General features: G+C 33.7%; 2 protein-coding genes across 2 annotated transcripts in view; both read left to right on the top strand.

Annotated features, from left to right (window-relative positions):
- Positions 1 to 25,075, top strand: part of LOC136274997 (ATP-dependent DNA helicase pif1-like) — a 423,530-nt gene that overhangs the window by 38,254 nt on the left and 360,201 nt on the right. The window lies entirely within an intron of this gene.
- The window catches only part of LOC117680552 (fibropellin-1-like), a 61,873-nt gene continuing 41,055 nt past the window's right edge, over positions 4,258 to 25,075 (top strand). The window contains exons 1-6 of the mRNA XM_066083296.1: positions 4,258 to 4,581; positions 11,927 to 11,981; positions 16,557 to 16,670; positions 17,791 to 17,904; positions 21,504 to 21,617; positions 22,740 to 22,853. Of these exons, the coding sequence (XP_065939368.1) occupies positions 4,270 to 4,581; positions 11,927 to 11,981; positions 16,557 to 16,670; positions 17,791 to 17,904; positions 21,504 to 21,617; positions 22,740 to 22,853 (823 nt within the window). The 5' untranslated portion in view covers positions 4,258 to 4,269. The remainder of the gene's footprint in view (positions 4,582 to 11,926; positions 11,982 to 16,556; positions 16,671 to 17,790; positions 17,905 to 21,503; positions 21,618 to 22,739; positions 22,854 to 25,075) is intronic.

Raw genomic sequence — 25,075 nt, forward strand, 5'->3', positions numbered from 1 at the left:
AACAATTGAATTTCAAGCGATACTAGTGTATATGTACATGATTGTACATGTTCTTGATCGAAAAAAGACTGACATTTCGTCTTTAATTTGCACGTTCCGTTTATAAATTTATGATCAGCAGCGAAAATTAAAATTCATTACTGATAAGGTAGCCTAATTGATACATGCATGCTTCCATTGAATAATTTTGTTTAATCAGGCAAGCTTTTTGGAAAGCTATTACTTGTATAATTCTATACAAATGTACGACTAAGTGATAAGGTTGACATTTTTACGTTATTGATTTTTCCTATAATTATTATATCCGCTTGCGTCCAACAGTATGTACGTTATACATTTGATTCGTAATGTTATCATAGAAAAAGGCACTTGGAAATTGTCAATATTTAAACATATCAATGTGAATAGGACACACATTTACTGACTGATTGGTCCTGAAGGATAACGGAAGGTACTCCGGGATATAATCAAAGTTTAAGTCAGAATATTGTTGAAACGTGGTTATGTATTAAGGACCTGTAGATGGAAAGAATCTAAAATGAATTTCTGGGCAGCGGTCTTTTTTTTAAATGGTTTTATGATAGTACATTCTTATGAACAATTCTTCATTAAACGAGGCCATGTTTTGAAAACTAAGGATCTAAGTGTTTTTGCTGTCCACACCCTAGAAATCAAGTCTATTGTAGAATGTACATTGCATTGTGCCATGAATGTACTTTGTAACGTTTTTTACCTTTGCTTTCTTGACGGTTTGTACACTTGCCGCAGTGGACACACAAACCTTTCCAATACCACTACACAATGTGAACATTTTGAAATCAGAGCTGTAAGTATTATTCTCTTATTACGACCTTAATCTTTGAACAAATATACATTGTAGATGCTATTGAGATGGAGTTCAATTCACCTCATTATTTGAACTTGGCCTAATATTGTGTATCAAATTATATGTAGACTGTACCTTAAAGACTTCAATTTAAAGACTTTACTTTGACAGCACGGATAAATTATACCGAGTTAGGATGAATGCCGATGAACTGGAATTCTTTACCTCTAGAAAAAAGACAATCAAGTACTGATAGTTTGTTTAGAGCGAATTTACTTGTACATGTCCTAATGGCGAACGTTGTTAGAATGTACTCCATACTGGACTTAATGAAATTGTGCTCTGTAAAAAGACATTGAATTATGTTGTTTAAAATAGGGTATTACTATATTCAGTTTCAGATCCGCTCCTAAGTTTTCATAGGATGACGTAAATAAAATCGATGAAGGTCAACTGCATTTTCTAAGGCCTTTCTGGTTTTTTATGATCACCCCAATTCATAAATCAAGAAGGAATATTCATGATAGTCTTATAGTGATATAAAAAATATGTTCGCATTTCGAGTTTTGAATTAAATTTAAAATTTAGCCAAAACAAACCACAGAAAAGACAATGAAGACTAGGAAATGTTTGTATTTCATATATATGATAACCAGAGCTGCCAATATGAAATGATGAAGTAGTACATGAAAGGCGGTGTGGAATTTAAGTAAATGGGCGAGCGATCAGAATAATTTGAAGCAAATTTCTGGTTCTTATTAAACTCATAAATATTCCTACTGTACAATCAATTTAATCAGATGTAATTTTTCATCAATTATTGCACATATTTATATGACTTAAATCTTTTTATACATTATGACATTTATGTTAATCAAATAAATTTTTGCTGATTTGAAAATATTTCAAGTGTAGTGAGCCACCTTAATATAAACCCACTTTTAGCACTATGCCTTCATTTCAACCTTAGTAACCGGTTGACAAAATTGTAGTAAAATATTTCTCTGATTGTTTAGTAAAACAGTTTGTTTTCTGAATAGAATATTTATTTCATAAACCACCATTCCCTGTATATCAATTAATTTAAATAACCGATGAGGCATGGAAATGGTTGGAAGTCAATATGTCCCTGAATGGTAAATGAAGCTATCACGTTTCTTTATTGACTATTAACCATTACGTGTACATAAATCAAAATACATCTCACATTTTGCAAACATGTATTTGTTTGTCTTTATAAAGCAATGATTTTATTATGCAACATTCCATGTATATCAAAATTATTAGAGTTTTGCTTTAAAGGGGCATGGTTAGGAATTTTTAATTTTTTTTTTGTTTAAAATACTTTAGAAATGTATTTCTAAAGATCAACCAAAGTTTGAGAGTCAGCCGTAAAGTCAAAAGCAAGATACAGAGCTCATAATAATGTGTTAAGTAAAAAAGGTGTGTGCCATGTTTGGTCCTCTAATTGCAAAACAAAACAAAAAAATGAGCCGAGCTTTGTTAACATAACAAAGAACTGTGAGTTCTGTAACTCGCTTATAACTCGACGACGGACAGTCCAAATCTTTAAACACCTTACTGAATCTTTGTAAACAGTAAAAACAAAAAACAAAAACAAAATAATAAATTTTAATCAAAAACGTGATAATGACCCTTTCAAGTTTTGTGCAGAATTTTCTGAAATTGTTTGACTATCAAATATTCATTTTTAATTCAATATACAATTCCTTGAAGACCAATCGAAATAAATTCGGGAAAATGCAATGGAAAAAAAATTCAGAATTTTATTTTCAACAACACGTTTTTTAAGATAAAATATTTATTTCGTGATATAAAATATACTATTAATCAATAAAATAACTCAATTAAGATGCAGATAACTGCAATGAAAGAATTATCTGGATGTTAAAAAAGATATACTATACGATTTGAGTCTTAAATCTTACACTTGCTGTAGCATCCTGATAATCAAAATCACTCTTTTATTTGAAGATAGTTATGAGTCATTTAATGAGTTTAATCAACCAAAATTTAAAAGTTCGTAGTCAAGTTAGAAGAGGTATACAGAGGTAAGTATTCATTGTTATATAAACAAAGCTCGAGTCTTATATTTGTTAACAATTGCAAATAATGAAAGATGTTGAATTACCATTTCTTTGACAAAATGACTCATGGCAAACAAGGTAAACTGATTCAATTTGTTCATAAATAATATTATCAACAAAAGAAAGCACCATTTGATTGAAACTTATACCAATAAAACAAATTTGTTTTGCCTCGGACTAGAATGTCGCGACGTCATTGGATGAAACGCGTCACGTGGCTGCCTTACAAATTTCTTTAAAAGGCAAGCGTCAAAATTTATAGGGCAACATGGCGGACGTAACGTTATTTGTACTGATTTTCTACACAAACGTTTGTTTACATATCAAACTTTAGGTCCTCGACAAAACAAAACTCCGCCTCGCCTTCTATGGACTTTACCGACCCCACAAATTTCTTTAAACAGCCAGTAACAAACCTAATAAGTAATAATGTAAACAATAGCAAGACTAGAGTTTTGTTTACATAATGCAGAATTCCAAACTCTATATCTTGCTTAAAACTCAATAATTGACTTTGAAATTTTTACAAAGCATTAAAAATACCCATATAAACCATTCTAAACATTAAACTGGGAAAACAAAAATTGCAAATTTTGAGCTCAAATCGTGTCTAAGACCTTTTAATATTATATTTTACTTTATTAGATTTATTCAATTGTTAACAAAATATTCTTATAGTCGAAAAGAATTTAAAGTATACGTGTATCAATTAATCATCATTACAAAATAACGATGTGTTGAAAAAATTCGAGGCTGTATGTGTGTATGAACCAGAAGAAATCAATATATCAGTGATGCTTTTTTCATAATCACAGTTTTCAACAAAATACATGTAATTCAAAGAATCTGTGACCCCGCTTAAAGAAAAAAAGTCTAGAACACTGGAAAAGCCTATCTGTAACCTTTCTTCTTCAATAAGTTCACTACAGTACATTTACATATAACATGCAATCTGTTTATTATTCGTCTATTTTTAATTAACTTGTACATAAACAATTTTAATGTAGATCTAGGATACTGATTTATGTTATCTATGGAAATAATTTATCAATAAATTTATCTTATAACATGCATCAAAAACTTATGATTGTAACTGCTATGGTTTTTCTTGCTTTTAAAATCTAGAGAATAAAATTGATTTTTTAAACCACAAATCAATATTAAGTCGATGTACCATCCCTTCCATATCATGAGTTATTTATCAACATATTATTATGAAAATGACAAATGTATACGGATTGGTTGATCTGGAATAATGACTGATCAAACTTTTGTATAAATTCTATGTTCATGTCAAATATCGTTCAAAACTATGATGAAATAAGAAGCTGCACAATGAACTTCTTTGCAGCGAGTTCATATTTACTTTGTTTTATCTTGATGTATAGTTATGGACAACTGTTACCTTTAACTTCGCACTTTATCAAGCAAGGCTATGTGTCCGAGAGCATGGATGAAGGTGTTTTTGCTGTACACATCCTGGAAATCAAGTCTCTTGTAGAGTGTGCATTGCGTTGTGGCATGAATTTACTTTGCAACGCTGTGGACTTTTGCTTTCTTGATGGTTTATACACCTGCCGATTCCGTTATGGACATGCTAACCTTTCAAACACCATTACACAATGTGAAGTTTACGAAATCACAGCTGTAAGTACAATTATATTAAGAGTTTAGAACATAGATAGATAATTTTTGAGATGGAGTGCACCTTACTCACATTATGTGAATTTGGCGTAGCTTGTATCTATATGTCAATAATCTGCTGAAAAGTTATTGTCTTAGCCATTAGATTAAAAAAAAATCATTCAACATAAAAATCTTCAGAAATATTTTGAACGTTTTAATATATTTTAATATATAATTAAGAAATAAAATAATCTCAGTCATAAGAGGAATTAAATCTGAGGAATAACATGTCGACTGAAAATCGTCATTTTATTGCAGACCTCTCACTCAAAAACTTTTTAAAAAAGCAAACGTTGGATAGATAATATGAAATTAGATTTTTTATCGACAATGTAGTAAGCACATCCAAATATGTTTCATTTTTTTCTTTAAATCTATTTGGTAGTGAAAGAAAAAATGTGCTGGATTTTTTTTTTAGTATTTTACTTTTCAGTGTTAAACATTTCTGAAAGGGAATGGAGAATGGGGAGTGGAAAATTAAAGAATCAGAATTTTCGGTTGGGCTTTGTGTCCATAATAATGAAAATAATAATAAAGGGTAGATTGAATAGTTATAAATCACGTTTGATCCTATTTGCGATAAATGGTTTAATTATTTTATTTTTAAATACATGTAAAGCAATCAAATATTATTAGTTTGTTAAAATCAAATTTATATTTACACTAAAATTAAGTCTATCATAATTATTCGTAAAGCGAATACTCGATCGAACGTCCGAGTATCGAATACTAAAATCGGTACTCGGTTACTCGGATGTATATTTTTTAATATTTCTAATTTTATTTAATAATGCATTAAAACATCGGTTTTAAAACTTAAAATGTCCATTGCACTTGTATATAGTAATTAGGATTTCCTACGCCTCTAAATATGCTAAATGGCCGTTATCGCCTGTGGCAGCGTTTATTTAGTAATTATTATCGTGACCAAGCACCTGTTACCTTTGCCTCTTATACCCTATTTTTGGCTTACTTAAATAATGATTTGTTTTTCACTGAACATCGTTTATATATTCTATCATATTAATTAGATAGCACACAGTAGAGAGAAATTGAACGGACCTAAAATGCCGCCATCGACTTCAAAGGTCTGGAAATATTTTAAGAGAACTGAAGTTTCAAAAAACGTAAAATGTCAGCTGTGCGAAATAAACTTATCCTATACGGGGGAACGACAAACATGTTAAATCACATTCGTCTTAAACATAAGGAGGAATTTCTACAAAAGTGACCAAGGTTTTACAGTTATCAATGTACTTGTTCATATTTATTTACACTCTTACCGAGTACCCGGGTACTCGATCGGAAAAACGTCCGAATAACCGAGTACTAAAAATTGACCGATTTACATCCCTAATATATATATATATATATATATATATATATATATATATATATATATATATATATATATATATATGAAATAAGGACAATATATTTTCTAGGTGTTTGAACTAAACTCAATGATACAAGCTAAAACGGGATCATTAACGTCTCACTTCCTTTTTTGTACTTTCTAACACACAACCACACAAAGAGCCTAAACCAATGATAAACATTCAAGACTGTCGAACCAGTTATTAAAACGATAAGAAGCTACGCCATTTTGTATGATTTCTTAATATACCATGAGGTTAAGGAATTCGATATGTTACATGTATCAGAGCTCTGTCGGAAGTTCTTTTAAGGGTCGACGACTGGATCAAGGTTTTTTAATCATGGCGTACAAATTCAATTTGTGATGTTGTCATACGCAAAAATGACATTGACATTAATTTTTCGTGATATGTTTTAATCAAGACAGAGCCTACACATGTACAATCCCATTGTTTGAGCTTATGTAATCAATGCAAAGCTATGACTTTATTCATTATTTGTGCGATACAATTCACTACTTAGCTTAAGCAGTGTTATCCTATGGAGTGAAGCCCCCTCAAATAATCGAATGATTGCAGCTAAAATGACATCTATTGTGGTGCTAGAAATGAACATCTTTTCTCTAAATCTTTCATAGAATTCAGTTTTGAGGTGTTTGATATATGTTTTGTACTATTAGAAAGCATTTAACAGAGTATTAAGTTGTAGTTGCATACATTTATACTATGTTAACGACTTTCTCAATCATTATACTTGATTATTAAGGTTTTCCGCTGGGAGCGGAAAACCTTACTATTATTCTGAAAAAAATTTCAAATTTCTTATTATTTTATTTTCTTCTAGACGCCAAATTTGATCCTTAATATCTCGCTCGTTTGTTCACCGATTGTTTTGAAATTTTCAGGACTGATAACATGCCGCGTGATGTTGTCGTTGCATATTTTAGTTGAGGAAAATCCCTATCCGGTTTTGAGTTATTCCCCTTTTAGTAAAATTTAACGACGTCTTTTGTCCAGGGGGTTTAGCTTTAACGATGACTGGCAGAGTCTCAAAGATGGGCTGGTTTGGAAGCTAATACATTGCATTTGTGCGAGATATATTTTATTTATTATTTAAATGCAAATAAAAGGGGTGGTATAGATGTTGAAATAAAGGTAAGAAAAAAAAATCAAAAAAATTCGCGTATTTCCGTGTTAGTTTTCTACCTGATACAAATTTGTCATAACATGTATTTTAAAAGTTCTTGGTCTTACTCAGACCTTTCATTCGGTATGCCGAAAAAGGGGCTGGCCCTTATAATTAGGGAGTCAGAGGCGTCCAAAGTTTCTTGTCAATAACTTTAAAAGGAATAAAAATTTCTAATGCATTATTGAAGCAAAGTTGTAAAGAAATAAATTTTAAATCCTTCTATAGTATTCAATTTAATTTTTTCGTAATTCATAGTCAGTATTTGCAGAAACAATTGTTGTCAGTTTGGTCCATTTTTGTGGGGTTGCGCACGTTTATGAGGTTATGAAAGGGCTTCTTGTAATGCACTAACGGATACATGTAGTGCGCAAAAATAATTTCACATAAAATTCCCAAATGTTTTTATTCATATGTACAATTTCATTTCATATAGATGAACCTCTTTGACCTTTTTTTTGTTGTTTGTTTCATAACTGTGCCCCTGTCTATATTTAGATGCATTACGAGACTCAGGTAACCGATCGATAGGAGAGTCGCTAGCTGTATTCAGGCCGTCACCTAGACGATAGTGCATGTGCTTGTAGAGCTGGACGTACACGTTTAACGCCCCACTGTGTTACTGTAACAGAGACATTTTAAATTGTTTCAGTACTGGGAGATGTGTTAATAAAATGGTTCCAATGCATGGTAATTAAACTCAACTTTTCTACAATACGTATACACGGCCGTCTTATAAAGCACAATGTGTATTACTGACACGACAAATGTACGCTGGCAATTTAAACGAACGCGGGATTGCTCCCGATAGAACAATTCTTTTAAAGCAAAAACAAAAATACTGATTTGCGATGGATATAATATAATTATCATCGTGGAGATGATTTTAAAAAGTGAACTTAATATTCTTATACGATAATATTTGAATCCAAAGCCGCTAGTTTTAAGTTACGGTTATTAGGGATATTAATTATGACTTGCCCCGCGTTTCAGGTTTTTTACTTGCAAAACATCTACAAACGAAAATACCAAACAACCTTCAGCAGCAACTTATAAATTATTTATTCCATACACAATTCTAAAGAGGTAATTCAATGAATTGTATAAATGCTTTATACTTGTATACATTCGCTATCTTCCATGGAAAAAAGTGGCATGGAAAAAATGTTGTTCAATGTTCATCAAATACGCTGTAGCCTTAGCAATCGAAAATAATTAACAAACTGTATATTGATAGATTGACATATCAACAAACATTCAGACCCGCAATGGGTTTTTTTTTTACAAGTTCTATAAAATGTAGACTCAATAACTGAATTCTTTACCGTTTTCCGTGTTGTTTATTTTGAATCACGTGTGTACGTTATGTGTAGCCATATAGATGAACACTTTAACTGTTTAATTTTTAAAAGAAATTGTGTATAACAACAATGTATATGGTGAGGCCGGTCAGACTGATCCTGGTTCTGCTTGTTCTACAAATAGCGAATGTAAGACGAAGTATTTGGGTGTTATATTTTAAACAAATATAAGTATTGCTTTCTTAAAAGCTTTCATTACTCAACAAAGTATTTTATTGGAATCATTCTTAGTTACCTTAAATGCAAATATGTACCGCTCGGTCTGTATCCCGGAAAAATTGACTACCATCCGAAATTTTTCATACAAGGTCTACAGACTTGCAGCTAACATTACCTTTAAAAATACATTTTAGAATTTGCCGCTGTTTATAAATTCATTAAAAAGACGCGCAGAATCAAGTGGTAATATGTCGTTTGATATGGGATTTATGACGTCTTTTTTTATTGTTTTCATTAAAATTATTTCATTATTTCAAGCTTGTGGGTGGAATGAAATAAGTTTCACATGTTATATGACATAAAGATGTCCTCTCCCCACTTTTTCTCGCAGGAATTTTTTTTTTAAATTCACATAAAAAATTGAATTATCATGGAGTTGCCATTTTTGTAGCATGTAAAAAAAAAAAGTATAAAACTCATGAAATTATGAGTGAAATTTTGAAAATTTTGGAAAATTCTAAAATTTGTTGGATGAGTTTGCCCCCCCCCCCCCCCCACTTTCAAAAACGATGCTACGTATTAAATAAACAAAGCAAACTAACAAACATAACCGATCCAGATAAATATAATTACATGAATCAAAAATAAACTTCAAAAACAAACTACACATTCATCCTTCACCCACAATATTGCCTTCTCGATATTTGTCATCGTTGTAGACCCGTGTAATAATCTGTTACATTATATATGTAAGTAGGTGCTTGCGCGACAAAGAACCCCTTGCTGATCTACATTTTCATTAACGCATACAAAGAAAAAATATATTTTGATTTATTTTTGAATTTTTTTTGATGTAAAAAAAGAAGAGAAGAAATTGGTTCTCAGTCTCTCTTTATGCCTGTTTGTTAGCGGTTAATCCAGGTTCATTTTGAATCTCCTTTTGTAATTTAAAAAATGCGATGTAAATTTTTTTTCATGCAATATTTCGGATAAAGCAATGAAGAGTTGTTTCTTGAAATTTTATTAGACCATAAAATTGTAAAATGCTAACATTAAAAATTGTGCCCGATTTCTTTCTCTTTTTTTTAAGGTAAAATTTTATTGATTTAAAAAAATGATTCTTTGAGACAAACAAATTGACATAATCAATAAGAGTTTGACAATCTCTAACTGCAAATCTGTAGCTTTTAGTCAGAAAAAGAAGCGAATGGACGACCTAGGACACAGATCGTCCATCCGAATTTCTTGAAAATTGCAATTATTTTCGTACGCGGACGCAATACTCACCGAGACTAAATGGTTCGTATCTTAAGTTTTAACTGCTTTGAAAGGTAATATTGGTTTTCTGATAATTATGAACATGAATAATTAAATTAAAATGGTTAAAATTATAGTAAAATAACCGGCATCGGTCTTCTCCGTGCGCGGATCTAGAAGGGGAAGGGTTCCAGCCCCCCCCCCCCCCCCAGCGAAATTTCTTTCAATTACGTGTACATTATAAACTTACCGAATATGCCTCGGACATCCCTTGGCAAACTCAAATAACCGTCTGACTTTTCAACCCCCTCCCCGGAAAAATTTTCTGATCCGCGCATGTTCCCCCTCCTCGAAATACAAAATTATTCTTCAAAACCCCTTGTAAAATTTCCAGGATCTCTGCATATATACTAAGAGATTCATTGGCGCTTGCGTTCGATAAAAATGCGTGTAAAACGTTTGCCAATGGTCTTTTTACCTTCGTACCGGGCATAACCACAGTCCCACTCTGTGAATAAAATGCGGCGAATCAAACTAGAGACAACGTGTTAAGATCTGCATTTGCTTATAAACATGTAGTATCATCGTGCAAAATGCACTGTTCAATAATTTTTTTTTGGACTTTACTTGTAAAATTCGTAATTTTTTCTCACAGTTTATTTCTTACAAAGTTACTTTTTTATTTAGTGATTGACACTTTTAATTTTAGACTTTATATGTGATTTCAAAGACACAGAGTATCATGTCTCAAGGACTGTTAATCTCTTAAAACAACATTGTGCAATTATCAGATTTTCATTTCTTGGACATCAAAGACTCATTGAGTTTATTTAATTATTTTATATCTATGAACCTTTCACTCAGCTTACTTATATCATTACCTGTCAATTTATACTCATTGTTAAGATTCTTTTAAATAGTTATGTACAATTGTCAATGCGCAGTCTGGAATACGACGGCCAGCCCCGGCCACGTCCGACTCTCCCAGAGTCTTGAGTCCGGAGGCCACTACTGGCCATATCCGTATTGTTTGTAAAATGTCTGTCTGTTAAATTGTTATAATGTTGCCATCGTTGAGTCTCGTCCAATAATGTGGAATCCTGCATCAATTGCCTGTTTATTTCTCTGGAACTGTATACTGGTGGACCTTCGGGAATACGGCAAACCTACCCTTCGTTTTAGCTAACGGCCCACAGCGCGCCACAACCTTATACCTTATACACTTTACGCCAACATTCCCTCACCCGGTTCGTACTGCACACGACCGATGCAGATCCAGACGAATTCTCTATTGCCGTAAAATCAACGCGGTCACAGAAATATAATACTTTGTTTCTCAGTGTTTACACATCTAATATTGTACTATGGTCAGCTATCAATTTTTTGTAATACGTCACAAGTATGACGCAGCTACCACGGAAAACCTAATCGTTGCTTGCAACGAGCTCGTCTGTAGTTAAATCTTACTTTTCGTGTCAGTTGCTGTAGTAGAGACGTTATATGTTTTCAGAACAAAATACACATGATAACAACATCCTGACATAAAAAGGTGTCTAAACTTGTAGCCACAGCAGGGTGTGTCGGGGATTCTCACTATTGTACAATGTAGTGCAATTGTAATACAATACGTAGGCCAACTACATTATACACTGTAATATTTCTCCTTTAACTCTCAAAAATGAAGTTTTATAATCCTTTTTTTTTCTCAAAATAGACATCCAAACAATATTTAACTAAAATAATTGCTGTCTGCAAAGTTTGTTTACCTGACAAGAATCAGTTTTAATATCTAAACTCAAATTATATGACGAAAAACTTTAATATATCTCAGTGCTATATTTGATAACAATTTCTTCAAATAACAGTGATTAAACGTTTACCTGTCATTAAATTTTGATTAATTAATTAGTATTTCATTCGTTTATATATCTATGTTTAATGTATTGACATTGTTTCTATTTTTACAGAGCAAAGACTGCCCGGATGGATTATTCTTAAGAGCCCAAGGAATATGCAAAATCAGTAAGTGGATGCCACAAAGTAACAACACCATAATAAAAGTGATGTGTTTGTATTTAAATAGTTAAGTAACAAAACCATAAAAAACTATGTGTCTGTATTTCATATGGTTAAGATATATCTTAGGTCAATAATAAACTATCGGGGTTGCCGTTTCTGTTAAGAGAGGTTTAGCGGTTTATATTAGTGTCAGGTGTATGTATATATAATTTATATTTCACCTGTCTTTCATTTTGATATACCGGTATTATAGAAGCATATTATAGAAATACCAAAGGTGTTAGCTGTTACTCTGGTTCTGAAATTTTTTTAGTTTATAAGCAAAACGTCTTAATTAATAAGAATTACCAGTCATACTTTTTAGCTCACCTGAGCCGAAACTCAAGTGAGCTATTCTGATCACATTTTGTCTGTAGTTCGTCTGTAAACTTTTGTAAAGTAAATTGAGGCTAAATATTTTAATGCGTTGACAGTTTTCACATATGACGGTGGTGTTACGTTGTTTTGATTTTCGTTCCGTTTTCATTATTTATGATATGTAACCTGGGAACTATCGCCTGTATTTCCTGGTTTTTACGTATCAAATCAAACAGAGACTTCGGTAAATTAGACAGTTAACTGTTTACCTGCGCAAATTTAAGCAAAATCTGAAGTATTAACAAGAGGCCAATTGGCCTTAACGGTCACCTGAGTAGCATATATCCCATACACAAACTTGTCATGGAGTCTATGCATCTAATTAATTAGGTTTCATACTGGAGTAGAAAAATCATAAATTTGTAATGACGACCACATTTCAAAAAGAACTATGAAACTAAACTAAACTAAAAGATCTGGTCTACAAAATCATGAATTCAGTTTTCCTTTCAGGTGTGTGGGAGTAAAGAAGATAATTTTTTTAACATTATAAGCATTAACATCTATACATCCATTTTGGCCCTGCCCCAGAGTCAAAACCCATCTTTGAGGGGACATGAAAATTAAAATTTCAGTAGAGGACTTCCTGGTACACATAATTATTAGTCAGTGTTTTTTTTTATACAGATGTGTGAGAATAGAGAAGAAGATTTTTAAACATTATATGCATTAACACTATATTGCCCCCCCCCCCTCCTCATGTCATGAACCCCTGACCCAGGGGCCATAAATTTCACAATTTAGGTAAAGGAGATTGAGGATATCATAACCATGTATTCAGTTTTTTGCCCACATGTGTGGGAGTAGAGAAGAATATTTTTTAAGATTTAAAACATTTTCACTATTAGGCCATATTGGCCCCACCCTAGAGCCTGAACACCTGACCCAGGGGTCATGAATTTCACAATTTAGGTAGAGGGCCTCATGGACATCATAACCATGCATTTAGTTTTTAACAAATATATATGGGAGTAGAGAAGAAGATTTTCTAAGATTTAAAACATTTTCACTATTTGGCCGTATTGGCCCCACCCTAGAGCCTGAACCCCTGACCGAGGGGACATGAATTTCACAATTTAAGTAGAGGGCTTCATGGACATCATAACCATGCATTTAGTTTTTAACAAATATATATGGGAGTAGAGAAGAAGATTTTCTAGGATTTAAAACATTTTTACTATTTGGTCCTATTGGCACCACCCTAGAGCCTGAACCCCTGACCCAGGGGTCATGAATTTCACAATTTTGATACAGGGCCTCATGGACATCATAATCATGCATTTAGTTTTTAACAAATACCGGTATATATGGGAGTAGAGAAGAAGATTTTCTAAGATTTAATATATTTTTACTATATGACCATATTGGCCCCACCCTAGAGCCTGAACCCCTGACCAAGGGGTCATGAATTTCACAATTTAGGTTGAGGGATTCATGGACATTATAACCATGCATTTAGTTTTTAACAAATATATATGATAGTAGAGAAGAAGATTTTCTAAGATTTAATACATTTTTACTATTTGGCCATATTGGCCCCACCCTAGAGCCTGAACCCTTGACCTAGGGGTCATGAATTTCACAATTAAGGTAGAGGGCTCCATGGACATCATAATCATGCATCTAGTTTTCAAAAAATATATATGGTAGTAGAGAAGAAGATTTTCCAAGATTTAAAACATTTTTACTAAATGGCCATATTGGCCCCACCCTAGAGCCAGAACCCCTGACCCAGGGGCCATAAATTTCACAATTTTGATACAGGGCCTCATGGACATCATAATCATGCATTTAGTTTTTAACAAATACCGGTATATATGGGAGTAGAGAAGAAGATTTTCTAAGATTTAATACATTTTTACTATATGACCATATTGGCCCCACCCTAGAGCCTGAACCCCTGACCAAGGGGTCATGAATTTCACAATTTAGGTTGAGGGATTCATGGACATTATAACCATGCATTTAGTTTTTAACAAATATATATGATAGTAGAGAAGAAGATTTTCTAAGATTTAATACATTTTTACTATTTTTTACTATTTGGCCATATTGGCCCCACCCTAGAGCCTGAACCCTTGACCTAGGGGTCATGAATTTCACAATTAAGGTAGAGGGCTCCATGGACATCATAATCATGCATCTAGTTTTCAAAAAATATATATGGTAGTAGAGAAGAAGATTTTCCAAGATTTAAAACATTTTTACTATATGGCCATATTGGCCCCACCCTAGAGCCAGAACCCCTGACCCAGGGGCCATAAATTTCACAATTTTAGTAGACGGCTTCATGGACATCATAACCATGCAACCAGTTTTTTCCTCACATGCGTGGGAGTAGAGAAGAAGATTTTTGAAAATTTGGCTTTTTTGGCATATTTGGCCCCGCCCGTGGCACCCCAGGGGTGGTAGAGCCATGAATTTCACAATTTAGATTCTTCTTACCATAGAGATGCTTCACACCAAAAATGGTAACGATTGACCTGGTAGTTTTCAAGAAGAAGTTAAAATTGTAAAATTGTTAACGCACGACGCACAACGCACGACGACGGACGAAGACCAATTGCAATAGGTCACCTGAGTGAAAAGTACTAAACTACAATTCATTCTGTCGGTAAATCGGTATGATCTTTTGCGTAATGGTAGACTTTTGCAATATGTTTTGTTGAGATGCTTAGCATTTTCTCCAGTTTATTCAGTTTAAATAGAGATTTTCTCCAGTTTATTTAGTTTAAATAGAGTTTAATATCGCTGACAGAAATATGTAGTTATATACATGTATCTGATTCATTTTGAAAACTTAATTGTGCTCTTTATTTGTTATAGTGCATGTTTCTTATGATTAATTGTTTACAATTTCTATTTACTAACAATATTCGAGTGTTAAGTGTTAAGCTTCAAATTATAAGCAAGATACAATTAATTGCTCACAATTCTATGTTTGTACACAGATCTGAGGCCATTCTTTTTTTCCCATTTTAAATGCTGAATAGGAAATACCAAGTTAAAAATCTTAAACTGAATGTAAACAACTCATGTGAACAAAATGACTCAGAATTGTGAGCTCTGTATCTTGCTTATAATTCTACGATTGACGCTGATATTTTGGTTGATCATAAGACATTTTATATGAATAATAGTATATTAAATACTTGTACAAAAAAATTAAAGATTGATATGCTGTATATATAACTTCTCTCTGGGGCCCATCTTTATACAATGAATAATGTAAAATCTACAACAATTTTGATAGTTTTTTAGACACGAGTAAATAAAAACGACACCATTAAAACAGTTTCCATAGTTCTGACACATTTTTGTTGCGGGGATAAAGGAATTATCGTTATTCTTAAGAAAATATTACTGCGAAAAATTATCCTGGTTTGTAACCATTTGTTTTTTATGAAATAAGATGAAAATAATAGATGGGCCTTAGTAAATTAGAGTGATGTGCCTGTCAATACTGTAGTTCTTTTTATGTCACGTGTAAACTTTTTTCATTCCAATGTATTCATCAATCAAGTGTGAATAAAGTTATAAAAGTCTCACGAGTTTACTCGAGGTAAACAACAGTCATTGAATTATAATAGAGAAGACAAATTAAATTTTTAAATGTTTTTAATTTGAGGAATTGATAGAATTGATGTACAATTTTCTTCTTTACATCTATAGGATTTTTTAAAAATGAAATACAATAACTATTATATTATATTTAAAAAAAAATGCAATAACTAGTAAGTAGTTGAGGAAGAAATGGTCACATTTGCATCTCGTATATTCTGATCGCTTTATTAAGTGGGGGGGGGGGGCAAAACAGAAAAATGGGGAATATGAAGTTAACGGTGAACCCTTACCAAATGTTAAGTGTTATTTCTTGCGTAGGATTTTCTTATTCTATGTAAAAATGGTATTCATTGAAGGTACAATGTCAAAAATTACGTGTATGCAAAAATAAGTGTAAAATTCCAATACATTACAATATTTTTTTTTCTGTTATTCTACCGATGGGCTATATGGCGCAATATCTTTTAACGCCTATTGTTCCTCAGGTGAGCGATGTGGCCCCATGGGCCTCTTGATTTATTTATTTTTTCTTTTAAAATGGCCAAAATGATTATAATGAATCACGTCCAGTTAATTTTAACATTCATACATTTCAAGATACTGATGAGTGCCAGAATGACCCATGTCTTAACGGAGCCACATGTACGAACACATCCGGCTCATTCAACTGTACATGTGACGCCGGATGGACCGGGATAGTTTGTGATGAAGGTAAACGACAATAAAATGCGTAAATTTTCACGTTAGTTTTTTAAAATCAAATGTAAAATAAGCATGTCTATAGTTGTGGAGGCAGCAAATGTTAAAATGTTCCTTCCGTTAAAATAAATATAATTTTTGAAATCCAACTTAAAACCAAATTCTCCTTTGCAAAATTGTTATACGTTTAAGCTGATATGAATGCATAAAGCATTTGTTCGCCATACTAGTTTCGATCGCTCCTCTACTGCCACTGGGGTATCTACAGTAGTTGAGAAAGTTACGGTCGGTTGCTTTCCGATCGAGGCATGTAGGTTGCACGGACTTGTAAATGCATGAACTACACATTGTAGTAAAATGTTTGTGATAAAGAATAAAGGAAACAACAATAACAAAATACAAGTTTTATTTATTCTTCAAACGATTTCCAGGTATCAAGGTATCATTTTGCACAGATTGCGCTCCCTTATGCATATCGAACATGTCTGCCGTTCATACGAATGCATAACGTATGTGTCTTTTTGAAAACCCTGGCGGAACTATATCCAACTCAGTAGCTAAATAATAGTAAATCCATGAAAGTAACACGTAACATCGTTCCATCGATTTCTACAAAAAGCTCAGTTTCTAAAATCCATCCTGTTATTGACATTGCTCGATCTGCCATAGTGTGTGGTTTGCGCATATGCGATGTTTAAACAGAAACAACACAGGAAGCGGTCTACAATTATCGAGGATTTTTTAAGTATCTGTACCTTGGTTTCAGTCTGTCTACTTCGTTGTTCGCTTAGATATACCTTGCAAGTTTAGTGGTTGTCATATTATTTTTGTTCAATACGTTTTTCTACACGTCTTTTCGTCCAAGGTTCGGGTGTATGGAATGCCTGAATGCAGTTATATAGGGGGTGTGTATCGATGAGACACAACTAATATAGCGGTAGTCGGAGATAAAAGAAAAATAATGCGTATTTATGAATTCATGTCAGCTTTAAATACGAGGACTATTACATGCATTTTAATGTATTAATTGATGTTGTTCTGTTGTATTTTTTTTTATTGAAAGTTTTGATGTAATATTGTTTTTCTAGTATTTATTATGGATAATATAACAGGTAAAAATCATAACTTTTAGATATCAATGAATGTCTTGACAATCCTTGTCAAAACGGAGGAACATGCAGCAACAGCGATGGATCTTTCACGTGTACATGCGCTGGTGTATTCACAGGGGCACTCTGTAATGAAGGTAAATGTATATTATTCTTCCTCCCTCTATCAATATTAATGTATATTTCTCTTTTCCCTCTATCAATATCAATATGTATGCCTTGCTCCTCTTTTTCTGTGTTTCTTGCCGACTCTCTTAATTTAAGTTGATGTTTATCAACTCTGATTGCTATTTCTGTGTATCTGCCCTCCTCTCTCATCTTTGTCATTATCTCTCTCAATCGATACTTATCTTTACAGTGTTCGTACTTTTAAATACCAACATGTTATTACATCTTTATCTTTTCTATACGTATAAAGAAAGAAACTGTTATTTGTAGATTATTTTTGTTGGATATAGTTTCTTTTTTATATCAATACAGGCATGCTTGACGTTTATATTCTCTGTAAAGAAGAAGTCAGATCTAATTTTTAAAAGGTTTACAAATTCATAAGCTTTATTTGATTATGACGTATTTGTAATTATACCTTATTTTCAAACATTCAAATAGAAGGAAGTGTTGTAGAGTACATCAGGTATTTTCAAATTTAGGTCACTTCAGGCACTCTGATTACTTATTAGAATTAGTATTTCACCGTCGTCGTCCGTGTTAATGCGACGCTCGTCGTGCGTTAACATCTGCCCGTTTATAACTTCGTAAAAAAAATTACTTTGGCCGTTTCTATTAAAATGTGGCATGATGCATCATAACTTGTACATTTTATGACTCTTTGCTTTGATTGCCTATGGGCAGGACCAAATTTGCTAAGTTTGACCATTTATAATATTTTACTTTTTCTCTGCGTATCTAAGAAAATCTACTTAAAATAATGCATTCATATCTCTACAAAAATTGTAACTTTCATTTGTTCAAATTTATGGGTTTCACCTTTAGGTCCATGCAAAAATGCTAGTTTAGTATCGTTGCATATAATGTTAAAAAATCTTCTTTTCACGTGCTGACACTGAGTAGAAACTGACTGTATATTAAGAAAGACAACAACACTTTTTTACATAATTTTTAACATTTTATGACCTCTGGGTTTAGGTTTAATAATCCAAGTCAGGGTAAAATGCTGATATAGTATAATTCTATACACACACGTATTAAATGTTTTTAGGTTACCGAGCTGAAAGCTCAAGTGAGCTATTCTGATCACATTTTGTCTGTCGTCCGTCTGTCTGTCCGTCTGTCTGTCTGTCCGTCTGTCTGTAAACTTTTCACATTTTCAACATCTTCTCAATAACCACTGGGCCAATTTTAATAAAACTTGGTACAAAGCATCCTAAGCCTAAGGGGATTCAAAGTTGTGAAAATTAAAGACCACGCACTTTTGCAAAGGGAGATAATTAGGAATTCATAAAAAATTTCGAGAAATTTTCAAAAATCTTGTTCTCATGAACCATAATACCACGAAAGCTGAAACTTGTGTGAAAGCATCCTCCAGTAGTGTAGATTAAAAATTGTGAAATTCATGATCCCCGGGGGTAGGGTGGGGCCACAATGGGGGGTCGAAGTTTAACAAAGGAATATATAGAGTAAATCTTTAAAAATCTTCTACTCAGAAACTAATCATCCAGGAAAGCTGAAACTTGTGTGGATGCATCCTCCGGTAGTGTAGATTCAAAGTTGTGAAAATCATGACCCCCGGGGGTAGGGTTGGTGCCACAATGGGGGTCGAAGTTTTACATAGGAATATATAAAGTAAATCTTTAAAAATCTTCTTCTCAGATACTAATCAGCCAGGAAAGCTGAAAATTGTGTGGAAGCAACTTCAGGTAGTGTAGATTCAACGTTGTGAAAATCATGACCCCCGCGGGTAGGGTGGGGCCACAATGGGGGTCGAAGTTTTACATAGGAATATATAAAGTAAATCTTTAAAAATCTTCTTCTCAGAAACTAATCAGCCAGGAAAGCTGAAACTTGTGTGGAAGCAACTTCAGGTAGTGTAGATTCAAAGTTGTGAAAATCGTGACCCCCGGGGGTAGGGTGGGGCCACAATGGGGGGTCGAAGTTTTACATAGGAACATACAGAGTAAATCTTTAAAAATCTTCTTCTCAGACACTAATCAGCCAGGAAAGCTGAAACTTGTGTGAAAGCATCCTCAGGTAGTGTAGATTCAAAATTGTGAAAATCATGACCCCCGGGGGTAGGGTGGGGCCACAATGGGGGGGTCGAAGTTTTACATAGGAATACATAGAGTAAATCTTTAAAAATCTTCTTCTCAGACACTAATCAGCCAGGAAAGCTGAAACTTGTGTGGAAGCAACTTCAGGTAGTGTAGATTCAAAGTTGTAAAAATCGTGACCCCCTGGGGGGTAGGGTGGGGCCACAATGGGGGGTCGAAGTTTTACATAGGAATATTAAGAGTAATTCTTTAACCAATTTTAACCAAACTTGGCACAAAGCATCCTAAGCCTAAGGGGATTCAAAGTTGTGAAAATTAAAGACCACGCCCTTTTGCAAAGGGAGATAATTAGGAATTTATGAATATTTTCGAGAAATTTTCAAAAATCTTGTTCTCATGAACCATAAGATCAGGAAAGCTGAAACTTGTGTGGATGCATCAAGATACAGGTACTGTAGATTTAAAGTTGTGAAAATCATGACCCCCGGAGGTAGGGTGGGGCCACAATGGGGGTCGAAGTTTTACATAGGAATATATAGAGTAAATCTTTAAAAATCTTCTTCTAAGAAACTAATCAGCCAGGAAAGCTGAAACTTGTGTGGAAGCATATTCAAGTAGTGTAGATACATGTACAAAGTTGTGAAAATCGTGACCCCCAGGGGTAGGATGGGGCCACGATGGGGGGGGGGGGTTGAAGTTTAACAAAGGAATATATAGAGTAAATCTTTAAAAATCTTCTTCTCAGAAACTAATCAGCCAGGAAAGCTGAAACTTGTGTGAAAGTATCCTCTGGTAGTGTTGATTCAAAGTTGTGAAAATCGTGACCCCCGGGGGTAGGGTAGGGCCACAATGGGGGGTCGAAGTTTTACATAGGAATATAAAGAATAAATCTTTAAAAATCTTCTTTTCATGAACCATAAGATCGGGAGAGCTGAAAATTGTGTGAAAGCATCCTCAGGTAGTGTAGATTCAATGTTGTGAAAATCATAATCCCCGGGAGTAGGATGGGGCCACAATGGGGTAGAAGTTTTACATAGGAATAAAAAGTCAATCTCTCCTTCTCAGAAACTAATCAGCCAGGAAAGCTGAAACTTGTGTGGAAGCAACTTCAGGTAGTGTAGATTCAAAGTTGTGAAAATCGTGACCCCCCCCCCCCCCCCGAACAAAAAAATGGGGAATATGAAGTTAACGGTGAACCCTTACCAAATGTTAAGTTTTATTTCTTGCGTAGGATTTTCTTATTGTATGTAAACATTGTATTCATTGAAGGTACAATGTCAAAAATTACGTGTATGCCAAAAAAAGTGTAAAATTCCAATACATTACAATATTTTTTTTTTGTTATTTTACCGATGGTCTATATGGCACAATATCTTTTAACGCCCATTGTTTCTCAGGTGAGCGATGTGGCCCCATGGACCTCTTGATTTATTTTTTTTTCTTTTAAAAGAGACAAAATGATTATAATGAATCACGTCCAATTAATTTTAACATTCATACATTTCAAGATACTGATGAGTGCCAGAATGACCCATGTCTTAACGGAGCCACATGTACGAACACACCCGGCTCATTCAACTGTACATGTGACGCCGGATGGACCGGGATAGTTTGTGATGAAGGTAAACGACAATAAAATGCGTAAATTTTCACGTTTGTTTTTTTAAAATCAAATGTAAAATAAGCATGTCTATAGTTGTGGAGGCAGCAATTGTTAAAATGTTCCTTCCGTTAAAATAAGGATAATTTTTGAAATCCAACTTAAAACCAAATTCTCCTTTGCAAAATTGTTATACGTTAAAGCTGATATGAATGCATAAATCATTTGTTCGCCATATTAGTTTCGATCGCTCCTCTACTGCCACTGGGGTATCTACAGTAGTTGAGAAAGTTACGGTCGGTTGCTTTCCGATCGAGGCATGTAGGTTGCACGGACTTGTAAATGCATGAACTACACATTGTAGTAAAATGTTTGTGATAAAGAATAAAGGAAACAACAATAAAAAAAATACAAGTTTTATTTATTCTTCAAACGAATTTTCCAGGTATCAAGGTATCATTTTGCACAGATTGCGCTCCCTTATGCATATCGAATAAGTCTGCCGTTCATACGAATGCATAACGTATGCGTCTTTTTGAAAACCCTGGCGGAACTATATCCAACTCAGTAGCTAAATAATAGTAAATCCATGAAAGTAACACGTAACATCGTTCCATCGATTTCTACAAAAAGCTCAGTTTCTAAAATCCATCCTGTTATTGACATTGCTCGATCTGCCATAGTGTGTGGTTTGCGCATATGCGATGTTTAAACAGAAACAACACAGGAAGCGGTCTACAATTATCGAGGATTTTTTAAGTATCTGTACCTTGGTTTCAGTCTGTCTACTTCGTTGTTCGCTTAGATATACCTTGCAAGTTTAGTGGTTGTCATATTATTTTTGTTCAATACGTTTTTCTACACGTCTTTTCGTCCAAGGTTCGGGTGTATGGAATGCCTGAATGCAGTTATATTGGGGGTGTGTATCGATGAGACACAACTAATATGGCGGTAGTCGGAGATAAAAGAGAAATAATGCGTATTTATGAATTCATGTCAGCTTTAAATACGAGGACTATTACATGCATTTTAATGTATTAATTGATGTTGTTGTGTTGTATTTTTTCATTGAAAGTTTTGATGTAATATTGTTTTTCTAGTATTTATTATGGATGATATAACAGGTAAAAATCATAACTTTTAGATATCAATGAATGTCTTGACAATCCTTGTCAAAACGGAGGAACATGCAGCAACAGCGATGGATCTTTCACGTGTACATGCGCTGGTGGATTCACAGGGGCACTCTGTAATGAAGGTAAATGTATATTATTCTTCCTCCCTCCATCAATATTAATGTATATTTCTCTTTTCCCTCTATCAATATAAATATGTATGCCTTGCTCTTCTTTTTCTGTGTTTCTTTCCGACTCTCTTAATTTAAGTTGATGTTTATCAACTCTGATTGCTATTTCTGTGTATCTGCCCTCCTCTCTCATCTTTGTCATTATCTCTCTATATCGATACTTATCTTTACAGTGCTCGTACTTTTAAATACCAACATGTTATTACATCTTTATCTTTTCTATACGTATAAAGAAAGACACTGTTATTTGTAGATTATTTTTGTTGGATATAGTTTCTTTTTTATATCAATACAGGCATGCTTGACGTTTATATTCTCTGTAAAGAAGAAGTCAGATCTAATTTTTAAAAGGTTTACAAATTCATAAGCTTTATTTGATTTTGACGTATTTGTAATTATACCTTATTTTCAAACATTCAAATAGAAGGAAGTGTTGTAGAGTACATCAGGAATTTTCAATTTCAGGTCACTTCAGGCACTCTGATTACTTATTAGAATTAGTATTTCACCATCATCGTCCGTGTTAATGCGACGCTCGTAGTGCGTTAACATTTGCCCGTTTATAACTTCGTAAAAGAAATTACTTTGGCCGTTTCTATTAAAATGTGGCATGATGCATCATAAATTGTACATTTTATGACTCTTTGCTTTGATTGCCTATGGGCAGGACCAAATTTGCTAAGTTTGACCATTTATAATATTTTACTTTTTCTCTGCGTATCTAAGAAAATCTACTTAAAATAATGCATTCATATCTCTACAAAAATTGTAACTTTCATTTGTTCAAATATATGGGTTTCACCTCTAGGTCCATGCAAAAATGCTAGTTTAGTATCGTTGCACATAATGTTAAAAAATCTTCTTTTCACGTGCTGACACTGAGTAAAAACTGGCTGTATATTAAGAAAGACAACAAAACTTTTTTACATAATTTTTAACATTTTATGACCTCCGGGTTTAGGGTTAATAATCCAAGTCAGGGTAAAATGCTGATATAGTATGATTCTATACACACACGTATTAAATGTTTTTAGCTCACCGAGCTGAAAGCTCAAGTGAGCTATTCTGATCACATTTTGTCTGTCGTCCGTCTGTCTGTCCGTCTGTCCGTCTGTCTGTCTGTCCGTCTGTCTGTAAACTTTTCACATTTTCAACATCTTCTCAATAACCACTGGGCCAATTTTAATAAAACTTGGCACAAAGCATCCTAAGCCTAAGGGGATTCAAAGTTGTGAAAATTAAGGATCACGCACTTTTGCAAAGGGAGATAATAAGGAATTCATAAAAATTTTCGAGAAATTTTAAAAAATCTTCTTCTCATGAACAATAATACCAGGAAAGCTGAAACTTGTGTGAAAGCATCCTCAGGTAGTGTAGATTACAAATTGTGAAATTCATGATCCCCGGGGGTAGGGTGGGGCCACAATGGGGGGTCGAAGTTTAACAAAGGAATATATAGAGTAAATCTTTAAAAATTTTCTACTCAGAAACTAATCATCCAAGAAAGCTGAAACTTGTGTGGATGCATCCTCCGGTAGTGTAGATTCAAAGTTGTGAAAATCATGACCCCCGGGGGTAGGGTTGGTGCCACAATGGGGGTCGAAGTTTTACATAGGAATATATAAAGTAAATCTTTAAAAATCTTCTTCTCAGATACTAATCAGCCAGGAAAGCTGAAACTTGTGGGGAAGCAACTTCAGGTAGTGAAGATTCAACGTTGTAAAAATCATGACCCCCGGGGGTAGGGTGGGCCACAATGGGGGGTCGAAGTTTTACATAGGAATATAAATAGTAAATCTTTAAAAATCTTCTTCTCAGACACTAATCAGCCAAGAAAGCTGAAACTTGTGTGGAAGCAACTTCAGGTAGTGTAGATTCAAAGTTGTGAAAATCGTGACCCCCTGGGGGGTAGGATGGGGCCACAATTGGGGGTCGAAGTTTTACATAGGAATATACAGAGTAAATCTTTAAAAATCTTCTCAGAAACTAATCAGCCAGGAAAGCTGAAACTTGTGTGAAAGCATCCTCAGGTAGTGTAGATTCAAAATTGTGAAATTCATGATCTTCGGGGGTAGGGTGGAGTCACAATGGGGGGTCGAAGTTTAACAAAGGAATATATAGAGTAAATCTTTAAAAATCTTCTTCTCAGAAACTAATCAGCCAGGAAAGCTGAA

This window comes from Magallana gigas, chromosome 1, assembly GCF_963853765.1.
Source record: "Magallana gigas chromosome 1, xbMagGiga1.1, whole genome shotgun sequence".
NCBI classification, from domain to species: domain Eukaryota; kingdom Metazoa; phylum Mollusca; class Bivalvia; order Ostreida; family Ostreidae; genus Magallana; species Magallana gigas.